The 14,250-nt window shown below is 37.8% G+C and overlaps 1 protein-coding gene across 8 annotated transcripts in view; it reads right to left on the bottom strand.

Annotated features, from left to right (window-relative positions):
- KLHL2 (kelch like family member 2) overlaps positions 1 to 14,250 on the bottom strand; it is a 115,857-nt gene that overhangs the window by 81,476 nt on the left and 20,131 nt on the right. For 7 of the 8 annotated variants that reach the window (XR_008657290.2, XR_010120599.1, XM_055276322.2 and 4 more), the window contains exons 3-4: positions 12,966 to 13,072; positions 2,985 to 3,106 (exon numbers count right to left, since the gene is read on the bottom strand). Coding sequence is in view for 6 of the 8 variants with exons in the window: in XM_055276322.2 (XP_055132297.1) it covers positions 2,985 to 3,106; positions 12,966 to 13,072 (229 nt within the window). In the remaining 2 variants the exon portion in view is untranslated. The remainder of the gene's footprint in view (positions 1 to 2,984; positions 3,107 to 12,965; positions 13,073 to 14,250) is intronic. The other variant, XM_055276324.2, reaches the window with a different exon arrangement.

Raw genomic sequence — 14,250 nt, 5'->3', positions numbered from 1 at the left:
AGTCCCTTCTTTGGAGTTTATTTTTTAAATTACTCATTCCCTCATTCTGACTCCAAGTTAACAACCTTCACTTCAAATAGCTATTATATTGTTTAAAATTAGTGTAATAAGGAGACCATATGGTATCATGGAAGAGACCCTATACTAGTAATCTGGGAAACCAGCGTTATAGCCCTGTTCTGTTGCCAACTGACTGCCAAAAGATGGCTGGACCTCAGCATTCTAAGGCACAATGATTCTACATCAAAACATGCAATCCCAAAGATACTCTCTAGCCCAATATTGTACTTTATTACTAAAACAGAAACTTACAAAAGGGAGGTCACCTGGTAAAAGATTTGAGTCTAGGTCCAGTGAGAAAAATATATCACCAACAAGAAACATTTTAATTACAGAAACTTCTGTTCCCACTGTCAGCACCTTCAGGGCATGTAAATTCAGACCAGGGCTTCCAGTTATGGCCACTTAAAACTTCAGCTTAATATTAATAACACCAGACACCTTCTTCTTTAAGGTGGACAGCACTTTACAAGAAAGATTTAACATAATATAGATTGACAAAAAATATACAAAACAGGAAATAGGAGTCTGGTGTATCTTTATATAGTATAGTCTTATTTTTTTCTTTGAAAAACACATGTTATGGAAAAAGTAGCTACTTTCAATCTAATTTATTTCTCAACTGCCTTTTCCAAAACAAGTATTTTTCAATTGAAAATAAAAGAAAGCTTTACAAACCAGGATAGCCCTATGCTGAAGAGATATCCCTCTCCCTCTTAAAAACAAAACAAAACTATACAAATGTTAAGCATTTAATAAGCCTGCCAAATGTACCCCTTAGAATGTATTCCTGCGTATTTTAAAAGCTAAGCAATATAATACACAAGAGGCAAATTAGGATGGCAAGAGTTTTCTGAAAGGCTGTGATGACTAATATTTCAGGACTGGAACATGATAGTTATTGAAAGAAACATGAGGGGTGTTCTCCTGATTCCTAATAGGCCCATGTCCCCACCACAAGAACTACTACAAACAACATTTAGCGCTGAATTCACACAGTTTAGTCTCTAAGGCCTAAATGATTTTTCTCAATTTTCTCCCATGTGGCCCATTATGTGAACCAAAGAAATTAGTAATTCATTTGTTGAAGGTCAAATATAAGGGCATAATGGGGCCCATGCACTAAAATGAATAAAAAGAATGAACAAAAAGAAACCAAGATAAACTCTTGTTGAAAACAATGCCCCAGAATCTAGCAAATAGTCTAAATGTACCTAAAAGACCAGAATGAGATGACATATTAGTACAGTGATCTCATGACATATACCAAACACTTTCTTCCATGTTAAAAAAAAATGTTCATCTAGTATCTGATGCATACATTTAGAAACAACCCCAATATTGACCAAGGTTTTTCCAATGCCTTACCTCATAACTAGAACTTCCAAGCAAAGGCTAATGAGGCCATCTGGGAAAGATCACCAGGAGGCCTTACTACTGCCAATATTTCGCATGGAACAATCAATAGCATGTCTTAACAAGCGCAAAGATTTCAGTCGCCGAATTCATTTTGTAGTATATTTCAACTAGTTAGCAGGGATAAGGATTGAGCCAACAACTTCCTATTTGTGCAAGTAGAATTTAAAGATTATTTCTTAAGAATTTAGTCCTAGTTATTTTTGTTGTCCTCAAAACATAGTGTCCCTGTTAGAAGAAATATAAATAAACACATATTTTCAGATGGCAATTTGGCATCGCTATCAAAAAATTAATATACGCATGTACTCTTTGATTCACCAATTCCATTTTGAGGAATCCAGCTTATAAAATTTGGAGATTTGAATATAAAAATGTCCACTCATTACATTGTTTTTATAAAAGTGAAAAATCATACATACATGTATAACTGATAAACATGAGTTAGACTCATATACACTAATGTGTAAAGACCCCTAAGACACTGTTCAGTTCAAAAAGCAAGTTTCAGAACTAGTATTTCTTATGTAAAAAAATTGTGTGTATACATGTGTGTGAATAAATGCATGTAAAACGGTCTGAAGGGATTCACAGTAGATAACAGAAGCTACCCTCTGGGGAAGAAGAATTGAATCAATGTATGTGGACTGGGGTAGGTTCGAAGAGAAGGGCAGTTTTCTAAAGAGGGATTTTCACCTTTTACTCCACATCCATCTGTATTATTTAAACATTTATGTAACATACATAAAACATTTGTTTTTTATAGAAAATAAGATGCAATATCAACTTTTAGCTAAACTCCAGAATCACTTAAAGAGGATGCTCAAATAGTAAAACAAAGAACAGGCTGGGCATATGGTGGTTCACACCTATAATCCCAGCACTTTGGGAGGCTGAAGAGGGTGGATCACTTGAGCCCAAGAGTTTGAGATCAGCCTGGGCAACAGTGAGACCTCTCTACAAAAAAATAAGAAAATTGGCTGGGCATAGTGGCACACGCCTGTAGTCCCAGCTACTTGGGAGGCTGCGGTGGGAGGACTGCTTGAGCCTGGGAGGTTGAGGCTGCGTGATCCATGATCACGCCACCGCACTCCACTCTGAGAGACAGAGCAAGATCATGTATCAAAAAAAAAAAAAAAAAAAGACAGAAATAAAGAATATTGGCAGTCAAAAACATTCTTTGTAGAGTATATCCTTCCAAGGAATAAAGAAAAATTGTGGGCTTATCAATCAACAGTTATAAATGAATATGACAGTGCTTTCATGAAAGAACAAGCATCATTCAGAGAACTAAAGGATTTGTATCTCAGATCTTAAAGAATATAAAAGATACTGAACTCAGAAACATTACTAAAAAGGTGTAATCATTCCAAATATTTTTTAGAAATACAATTTTCACAATGAATCCTATTATTTTGGTGCAAAATGTATACTGTGTGGGTATGCTTTTTTTATTAAAAAAAACTGTATGCATAAAGAGCTAGATGGTGTGAAGTGTTTATTCTTACCTGTACATTTTCTTCTGTAACCTGAATTTCTGCAGTGTAAACGTAATCAATTAGCATCCTCAGGGTCCAGCCATCTACCTCTTTTATTCTAACTCTCTTTGCTCGGCTCTCACTCATCTCACCTAAAACACAAAGGAATAAGAGTGATGTTACAGCAAGACACTGCTGTGGAAGTTCCAATGCCAACATAGATTGATACATCTTCTAGCCACTCAGTGTATTCAATAGGCAGCATAATCAGCCACTTTTTGCAGGCCGAAAACACTCTCCTTCCTCTTCCAAAAGCTTACCTGAGCAAATCATAAAATGTACTTTTGTTACCCACTTGCACCTTTACATTGTATCACAACAATGAATGTGCCATATGTCCAGCTGCATGAACTATTCTTGTGGCTACAGGATCAGTAGCAGAGGCTGTCCCTGCTTTTGGGCATTTGTTGTCTTTATGGATTTCTAGTCATGACTAGAAGAGTAACGATGTTACTGCCTTTGGCTAATAGCAATGAATGGCTGCTGAAAAGGACCCACCTGGTTAGCATTACTCCTTCAACAAACACACAAATGCCTGCAGGGGCATGCATAGCCTGCACCAGACACAGAGGCTCCACCCTCAGTGAGAGGTCACAACCCTCATGCCAGAGACAACAAGAAAACAAATTACTTATGATGCTTAGAGAATACAAGGCATAACAGGGATCACAATAATAACAAAGGGTTAGTCAATAACAAAGCTTGTTACAGAGATCTCCTAGCTCAGATTCAGTTCCTGTTTGTCATCTGCAGCAACTTCACGCTGATGTCATTTCCATACCAGCTTTATTACTAAAACCAGGTATCCTTCTACAAAACTGCCTGCTAAAAAACAGTGCAAGACTTTCTTCCTAATACCCACTTATGGAAAAGAAATAGGGAAGGAGGAAGGAGAAGGGACGGTCCCTAAGCCAAGGAGACTTGGGGAGAGTAGGGGGCAAGTTTAAGCACCTAGGTGTGACAACATAAGTGAACTATGATACACGGAGACACAAGCAATTGAATGGGGGTGGAGAGGGATTCAATTAAAAACTAAAAGGACAGTCCAAGAATAATGCTGAGGGCCATGGGCAAAAAAGATTTGGCTCTAGAATTCACTAAGTTTCAAAGATAAAAGAAGCATGAGAACGCGCCACCATTCATCACCTTCACTTTAACCCAGCATCTCTTATTAAAACATAACATGGCCTCAAGATTTCTTGAAAGCTCACTTCTTTTTCTGATACAACGCACTGTCAGCGACCATAAACTATCAGAAAAGTCTATGGGAAATCATAATTACACAAAATTCCTTTGTAAACAAAACCCTGGGAGAAGAGAAATAACAATAGTGGTGTACATTTAACTGCGTGCTTCCCTGGAGATTATCTCTGACAAGATCTCAGAAAGAAGCTGTTCACCACAGAGCTAAAATATCCCAAAAAACTATCCTGCTACTTCCCAGGAAGAAAAACATCTCTTTGTATGACAAGGGAAGTAGGAGAGTTAACGAGAAAGATGTACCTATACCTACATAGCAGGATGAAAGGGGACTGAGTTGTATGTCTGGTGCTACAGCAAATGTTTTTCCCCTGCTTACAGAAAGGGGGAAAAAGGAAGGTCAAGGAATACAGAAAAATAAGTCTTCAGCCACATATAAGGCACCTTCCTCTATCCTATTCTTGCTGGATCCTGTGGATAGTTGGGGTATAAACTGATAGTTTGTATAAACTGAAGCCTTTTTTGTGCCAAAAGTTAAGACATTCTGGTGATTCCCACTTGGACTTGAGCCAAAGGCCATAACTGATTCACCCACAGGGCCCCAATAATATGCAAAGCCCTTCAGGGCCTGGGGCCACATGAGCACAAAGCCAAACAGCCAGTACTCAGTTAAGCGTGACTTACCTTAGGCAAAACCAAGTGGGACTTTAATTTACATGTATGACTGAAAAATAATTAGTTCTCTGCCAAACAGTTTTTAATATTATAGTTTTTAAGGTATTGCTATAAGATGCATTTTGCTAGTTCAAATATCTGTCATTTTTAAGATTATTTTTCTCCCCAGAAAACTGTATCTGCTTCCAATAAATTCAATTTCAATTATATACTGTTTTGAAAACATTTTAGTATTTTTATACTAATTTAAAAAAACAGTAAGAAAAACAAAAAATGTGCCCATGACTGTATTAATGGTTTAAAAATTCTAATTACTATGAATCGAAGCCTATACTAAAGAGTATTGTAAAAGTTATTTATATCTAATTGCAGTTGTTACATATTACCTTAGTTTTTGCCCTTTGCTGTGTTTTCAGAGGAAATCTTAAACAGTATGGCTTTGTGAGATTTATGATTGCTAATGCATTTTAAAAACTATCAATGAGAGTCAGGTGCTGTGGCTCACTCCTGTAATCCCAGCTACTAGGGAGACTGAAGCAGGAGAATCACTTGAGCCCAGGAGTTCAAGACTAGCCTGGGCAACACAGCAAGACTCTGTCCTATTTAAAACAAACAGAAAAAAAACTAGGCTATCCAATGATACTGTACATAGTTTATCCTTACCATCTGTAACCTCCCATAGTCTCTATAGAGATTATAGTTTCTTGTTTATGTTTTGATCACATAACTCTGAGGTTATGTCAGAACTCTGAAGCTACATTATGCTATACATACAAACACCTATACTAAAAACCTGAGTGAGAGTCATCCTTGATTTTCTCCTCTTCCTTACCCACCAGTCCCACAGTTCACTAAAACTTGCAGAATTAAACTTGGATAGATCTCAAATAAATCTTCTCACCTTCTCATCATTGGGGATCTTATAATCTCTTGCTAACATCAGTGTAGCCACCTCCTAATTATTTTCCTGCCTCCAGTACTGACTCCACAAATCTGAGCACGGAGTTCAAAAATCCTTTGGTTTCTCCCAGTCCAAGCACACATGTCCAGCCCCTGATTCATTATCTAGCCTTCTCTCTCTCCTCCCACTATTTCTAAACTTGAAATACATTATTGAGAAGCTGTTTGTTGTTTTCTACAGACACCAAGCAATGTCTTACCCCGATGCTCTTGTTGAACATTGTCCTCTCTGTCTCCCCACCCACTCATTTCCCAGGCTAATCTCCACTGGAACCTCTCTAGGTAGCCTTATCTGTTGGTGGCCCAAGGCTGGATTAGGTACAGTTGTGTACCTCATGCAAATCCACTCTGTCATAATCAACTCTTTACCTAGTTCTCCTCCTCTGAATTCTTAAGCTCACTGAGAACAGGGATGAAGCCTTTCTTATCTCTGTATAACATGTCTGACATCTAGTAGATACCCAATAAATACTGGTTAGATAAGTAAATGACTAGATGAATAAAAAGTAAAGCAAGTGCCAATTTAAAATGTAGCATTTTGACTGGGTGCAGGGGCTCACACCTGTAATCCCAGCGCTTTGGGAGGCCAAGGCAGGCGGATCATGTGAGGTCAGGAGTCCAACACCAGCCTGGCCAACATGGCGAAACCCTATCTCTACTAAAAATACAAAAATTAGCCAGGCATGCTGGTACATGCCTGTAATCCCAGCTACGTGGGAGGCTGAGGCAGGAGAATTGCATGACCCTGGGAGGTGGAGGTTACAGTGAGCTAAGACCGCACCACTGCACTCCAGCCTGGGTGACAGAGCAAGACTCTATCTCACCAAATAAATAAATAAGTAAATAAATTAATTAATTGAATAAATACATAAAATATACCATTTTTACTTAACATAACTAATGGCACTTTAAAATTAGTCTTAAACATGGATATTCTAGCTATGTAGGATTTCAGTCAACAAACATTTATTGAACATCACTATACATTACAGAGTGAGCCAAGCACTTTCACTAGTAAATACCACATCATCTCTACCTCATTCTGTTCTGTTGCCCAGGATGAAGTGCAATTGTGTAATCACAGCTCACTGCAGCCTTGAACTCATGGCCTCAAATGATTGTTCCGCCTTGGCCTCCCAAAGTACTGGGATTATAGGCATAAGCCACCACACCCAGTCTCCTATCTACTTTTATTGAGAAAAAAAGAAGTCCTCCAAATCATGAAAGTGTAAGAACACATATATGGCTAAAAACATTTTCATCTCGCATGCCTATAGTCCCAGCTACTCAGGAGGCTGAGGCAGGAGAATCGCTTGAAACCAGGAGACGGAGGCTGCAGTGAGCTGAGATCATGCCACTGCACTCCAGCCTGGTAACAGGGCGAGATTCCATCTCAAAAAAAAAAAAAAAATTCCATCTCAAGGATCTTTAATCAGGACTCCTGAAGCCCAACATAAACTGGTAACTTCACTTATCCACTGCAAAATGAACTTATCCAATGAATAAATGAAAAGTGAATAGGTTTAAAAAAATAAACGCTAAAATTCATTTCATTTTAAAAATTCTATGATTCTAATTTCAGTTATTTAGCACACAAAACATCTGGAAAAAAAATAAAAGTATAATGCAGAAACTCTATGCTGAAACCCTAAGAAATAAATAACAAATTTATAGCTATGTTTAATAAACAAATTTTATTCCATTACTTTGCAAGTTCCACTTGTCATCTACTCTAATCACTACCACCTTTTTGTTCTTGGGTTACAAAGCAGTTACTGACACACAGGCATTTTCAGTTTGGCAAGCTGACCTGGGTGGCCCACCAGCCACTCTCTATAATGGTCAGAGTATGTAACTCTCCAGTTCTACAGCAAATCTAAGGCCAACATGGTAACTGCATTGCCCTGCCAGTTTTGGTCTGGTTGGGGTAACTTCTGAGAAAGGTTTCTTAGCTCCTAAAAGAGAGAGTCCTCCTTCCTTGAGATGTTGGGTCCACTCTGTAGGCATCTTTCATTTAGGAGGGGAACAAACCTTAGGATATTTTTATTGAGGATAGAAGGGTGGAGAGACAGAAGAAGAAGATTCTTGATGAAATTTTCAAGCTGTAGATCCAATCATGTCTGGTGCCCAGCCTGCTTTCTTACTATTTAAACCAGTTTGAGTGGAGTTTGCTGTTACAGGCAGCCTAAAGCATTCCAACTTAAGTTCTTTGTGCAACATTCTATTTAATTTTTTTCAGAGCCATCATCAATACCAGAAATTATCTTTTGTGTGTTTACTTACTGTCTAACCTTTCTTCTTCTTCCTAACTAGAATCATGAGAATAGGAACTTATCTGTTTTATTCATCACTCTAGTCCCCAAAGCCCAGGACAATGCCTAGCAGAGAAGATGCTCAATAAATATTCCTTGATGAATGAAAGCATGAATCTTAGACAAACATAACCATGTATATAGCTTTTTAAAATCTTACTTCTTAGTCACTCAAACAATAATCTGTCTTTTCCTATTCTAATTTATTTTACTGAATCATGTTCAATATGACAAAAGAAATCAAAAAGCACACCAAAAAAAAGGCTAAAAATAAAAATTTAGTATTCAGTACTTCCCACCAGATTTCAGAAATGTTAGCCTGTGGCACAAATAAATCTCAAAGTATGTGTTAGGCAAACAGTTTTCTAAATGCCACATTTGTAACCAAGAAGTAATCTAAAAACACAAGAACCCAATTTGGTGTGTTCTTTCTTAAGTAATAGTTAGACAACTTGGCCTTGCTCTAAATAGGCCCATACTTCACAAAGTAAAACCCTGTGACTACATCACAGAATTACTTTTCACTTCCCTTCTCTACTCAAATACTTGGAACTATGATGAGTAACAGAATTATTTCTTAGGTGATATAATGTAAATGAAAACTTCACCTACAGTTTATGAGATTAAAAGTAAGACCCAACAAAGAACATCTGCATATTCCCCATTTCCTAATAGGTTAGTCACAGGAAAACAAAACAAGAGTAGGGAAACTCCCTGTCCCTGAGCAAGAGAATGTAAATGTACATGATGTTTGGTGGAATGAAAGCATCCAATGGTCTACTTGTTAACCTCACCATAATTTTTACCAAAAAAAAAAAAAAAAAAAAAAAAAAAAAGCTTAACAGGGCTTCAGACCATGAAAAACAAAGAAATAAAGTACTCACACTCTGGCGAATACCTAAATGAGTCCACATACACTAAATCACTTAGGCCCAATTCCCGTGTCTTCTTTTTTTTTTTCCTTTTTTGAGACAGGGTCACATTCTCACTCTGTTGCCCAGGTGGAGGGCAGTGGCATGATCTCAGCTCAGTGCAACCTCTGCTTCCTAGGCTCAAGCGATCCTCCTGCCTCAGCCTCCCCAGTAGCTGGGACTGACTATACAGACACACATGTGACCATGCTCAGTAAATTTTTTTAAAAATCTTTTTAGAGATGAGATCTCCCTATTTCTACCAGGCTGGTTTAGAACTCATGGGCTCAAGCAATTCTGCCACCCTGGCCTCCCACAGTGCTGGGATTACAGGCATGAGCCACTGCACCCTGCCTTTATCTTTTTTTTTTTTCTTTTGAGACAGAGTCTTGCTCTGTCGCCTAGGCTGGATTGCAGTGGTGCTATCTCGGCTCACTGCAAGTTCCACCTCCTGGGTTCATGCCATTCTCCTGCCTCAGCCTCCCAAGTAGCTGGGACTACAGGCGCCCACCACAACGCCCGGCTAATTTTTTTTTTGTATTTTTAGTAGAGACGGGGTTTCAGCGTGTTAGCCAGGATGGTCTCGATCTCCCGACCTCGTGATCCACCCGCCTCAGCCTCCCAAAGTGGCCTTTATCTTTTTTATCTAATTTCTGCCAAATTGTTGGCTAAACAGTAGATTCAAAAGTAGAAGAAAAAAGAAACAGTACAAAGATTGCTAGAAATTCAAATAACATCTACTGCTGAAAAACCATAAAAGTTTAGCCTAAATAATAAGCACATAGAAAGATGCTTGACATCATCGGTCATTAGAAAAATGCAAATTAAAACTACAATGCTATACTACTTCAACACCCACTAGAAGGGCTATAATTTTTAAAAAGCGGTAGCAAGTGTTAGCAAGGATGTGGAGAAATAGGACCTTGCTAGTAGGAATGTAAAATGGTACAGTAACTTTGGAAAAACAGCTTAGCAGAATTTTTTAAGCATAAACTTACCATGTGATCCGGCAATTACTCTCCTAGATATCTACTCCGAAGAGAAATAAAAATATATGTCCACACAAAGAACTGCGCATGAATGTTCATAGCAGTATTATTCATAATAGCCAAAAATTGAAACAACACAAAAACATCCATCGACTGGTAAATGGAAAGTCAAAAGCAGTCTATCCACATGGAATGCTATTTAGCAATAAGAACAGCAAACTTTCCTTTGAAACATCTACAGCACGGATGAATCTCAAAAACATTATGTGAGAACAAAAATGTTCTAAAATTGATTTATGGTGATGGCAGTACAACTCAGTAAATTTACTAAAAATCAGTGAGTTGTGCGCTTAATATGGGTAATTTTTTTTTTTCTCACTCTGTCACCCAGGCTAGCATGCAATGGCACCATCTTAGCTCACTGCAACCTCTGCCTCCCAGGCTCAAGTGATCCTTCCACCTCAGCCTCCTGAGTAGCTAAGACTATAGGCTAGTGCCACCACACTAAGCTAATTTTTTATATTTTGATAGAGATGAGTTTTCACCATGTTGCCCAGGCTGGTCTTTAACTCCTCAAGCAATCTACCTGCCTCAGCCTCCTAAAGTGCTGGGAGGCTGTAGGTGTGAGCCATTGCATCCAGCCCTGAAATGGGTAAATTTTATGATATATAAAATATGCCTCAATAAACTAGTAAAAAAAAAAAAGTTAGGTACTCAATTCACATTTTGTATATGTGCCAGAAATTAACATAGTATTCCTATTTTCAAGTACTTTAGCGCATAGCAATCTAAAATTTGACTAAGCATAAAAGGTATACTCTCAGACAGAAACCAGTTGAACTGCAAAAGCAGCTACCTACTAGTTAGTTGCAATACACTATAAATACTTAGAAAATCAGAATGTCTTCAATGCCTCATTCCCTTCATTAGGCAAAGCTCACATATTCATAAACCACATGTCAGCTAAATCATGAAGCATAGAGAACCGTTAGACAAAAACAGAAGAGGGAAACAGAAATGCAGTTTAGATTATAAAGCAAACAGAAAAGAGAGCTAAAGACATAATAAGCTCTCCTATCTCTACCTAGCATCCATTTCACTGGATGTCTAAGGCTCAAGGAGTTTGGAGACACTAAGTCTCCAAAGCCTTTTGAGGGGAAAGGAAACTAACCTTGATCTTACAGGTATAAGTTAATCACTCTATTTTTGTCACTCTGTGGACAAGAAAACATTTATCAAAACAAAAAAAAGCCTAGCTTAAAGCTTTCCAATCTTGTACAGAATATAAAGAAATTTAGGAAGTTAGAGTAAAAAAGAATGGTGATGATGACCATAATAATTACTGTCAAAATTAACTGATTATTTTCTATGTGTCAAGTGCTAAGAAATTCACACATATGATCTCATTTAATCTTTACAAAAACTCTAGGATATGGGCAATATTATTATTCCCTTTTTCCAGATGGGGAAACTGAAGCACAGATTAAGATTTCCAAAGACCTAGTAGTTCCAACAAGTAAGTGGCAACAGCAGTGTCATCTGAAGGAAGGCCACCAAGGGGACAGCACTTTACAAGGGAATTCCTAAAGTAGCCCAACACATTCCAGATCGAATCCTTCTCTTACAAGCCTTAGAGACTCTCTCCCTCTAGAAAAGTGTCCAGCAGTAATAAATAAGATGTAAATCAAGAGACTAGAGTGAACCCCAAGACATAAAAATCTGACTAGTCTCACTTCACGGGTATTGACTTTTCAGATCAACCTCAGCTCTCAGCTGAAAGGCAACCCTCCCAAACTTGGCTAGAGCCCACCTGCTATCCTTCTTCGTTCCTGATTATTTAACTTTGTTCTGGAACAGCAAGATCATAAAAGGCTGAAAACCGAGGGGGGCTCTGGTCTCCTCACTACTCTCAAGACACCCAGAAAAGTTTTCACTCAGTCCATCTTCTCCATCTGACCTTCTACACCCATCTTCATCTGTGTAAACCCCTCAATCCATCAGGGCTGGGGAAATCCTTCTCTCAGTGCTGCCCATCACAGCCCTCAATGTCTGACCACTGCTATGAGCACTCAGATCTTCCATACACTATTACCTATTAAAGGGTGCACATCCATCTGCCTAGCTACACAGGAAGCTTTTGGGGCAGGAAGCATGTTCACATTGTTTTTGTATGCCTTGAAGTATCTAGTAAAACAGTAGCACCAGAAATACTTAATAGTTTCTAAAGTAAAAAGAGCTTTGTATTTTTGCTTTTTGGTATAACTACATTTCTATTTGTATTTTCTATTTGGCATACCAATACCCTAAGATTATAAACTCATTGATGTAACAGATAAAAACTTCATTTCTTTGTACAGTATATTTTAAAAAAGAATGAGAGTAAGGGATTCAAGTGTGACAGACATAAATTACCTCTTTTCCAGAAGTACTAAAATCATTCTATATATTTTCACAATTGCCAAAGTAAAACCTAAGCTTGTAGATAAATCGTTTTATTTTCTTATATTTCCAAATGAAGGATATTAAATAAACATCTTTTTGTTCAATGTAACACTAGATGAAACAAATGTAAAAATCATTTTAAAAAATGTAAAGTGGTTTTCTTTTGTCAAAATAATAAAGTGTCAAAAAGCTATTATAAATGGCAGGAACTAACATACATAAGTATAACTTACAGGGAGAAAGTTGAGCATAAAATTGTGAGTGTACCAATGTATAGGCTTACTGACCCCCAACAATGAAAAACAAAGATGAGGAGGAATTTGGAACAAAGCAAGAACATTTTCTTCCATTATAATTCTTCATTTCATAAGAGTAAAATGTTAACAACAAAAGAAAATGTGGTAAGAAAAGCGCAGATCTGAATACATTTTTTAAAATGCCCATAACTAAAATATTTCATACCTGTAAACATGGCATGAAAATAAGGACTACAGGCAGCCAGCACCACTCTATGAGCAGAGATTTCCATGTCTTCTGCTACAATCGTGACATCGCATAGCAAATTTTGACTGTGTAAAAAGCAGAGAGAAAAAATTTAAATGATATCAACAATGAATGTATTGAACATCCTATGTAAAAATATTACAGTAAAGCCCACTTTTATCAAGTGGAGACTAACGTAAAAGACAGCCATCCTTTGGGACATGATCCCTAAACATGAAGTACATAGAAAATAGCTGGGATAAAGGCCAAACATGCCTTGGACCTTCACTAAGAATCCTGCCTTTGAAAAACACAGTCATCTTCCCAAACTTGATTATTGATTTTTCAACCTAAAGGCAATTACTGGCAGCAAACCATCAATGGACTGCAAAAGAAGAGGCTGTCTGAATAAGAAGTAGCAGGTGTAGTGTGACGTGAAGATGAAGAAAAAACACATGCCGAAAACTAAATTGGGTCAAATACCCACCCCCTCCCAAAAAAAAAAAAAAATCTTAAAAGACTCTAGTTCATCAAACAATGGTAAAATTATATTCAATTACACTTGCTGCTTAAAAGGCTTTGTGCATTTGAAGCTTAACTTAATCACAACATTTTACCAACGCAAAATATCTCATCCCTCAAGGCCAGAAAATATTACATCTAAAGTTAAAAAACACTTTGGCCAGGTGCAGTGGCTCATGCCTGTAATCCCAACACTTTGGGAGGCCAAGGTAGGTAGATGGATCACTTGAAGCCCGAAGTTTGAGACCAGCCTGGCCAACATGGTGAAACCCAGGCTCTATTAAAAATACAAATATTAGCCAAGCATGGTAGACCACACCTGTGATCCCAGCTACTGAGGAGGCTGAGACACAAGAATCACTTGAACCTGGGAGGCAGAGGTTGCATTCAGCCAAGATCGCACCACCGCACTCCAGCCTGGGTGACAGAGTGAGACTCTGTTTCAAAAAAAAAAGCATTCTGTTACCTCAAAACCATTATTCAGCAACCATAATTATTATATCTCTAATTTTAAAACATCCATTGTAATTCACTCAAAAACATGTGGTGAGCATTTTTGACATGCAATATGTGGTGCCAGATCATACTCTCCAGGTAATTAATAATGTCACAGACTATTTTTAACAGAAAACGTTGCTGATGCTTATTCTAGAACAAGCAAGAAGGCTCCAAAGCCTAAAACCTGCCTTGCTGGTAGTCATACTATGAATGACTGAAACAGGTGTGGCGAAAGCAAATGTCC

Source organism: Symphalangus syndactylus, chromosome 4, assembly GCF_028878055.3.
Source record: "Symphalangus syndactylus isolate Jambi chromosome 4, NHGRI_mSymSyn1-v2.1_pri, whole genome shotgun sequence".
Taxonomy (NCBI): domain Eukaryota; kingdom Metazoa; phylum Chordata; class Mammalia; order Primates; family Hylobatidae; genus Symphalangus; species Symphalangus syndactylus.
This window is presented reverse-complemented; position numbering and strand designations above follow the sequence as displayed.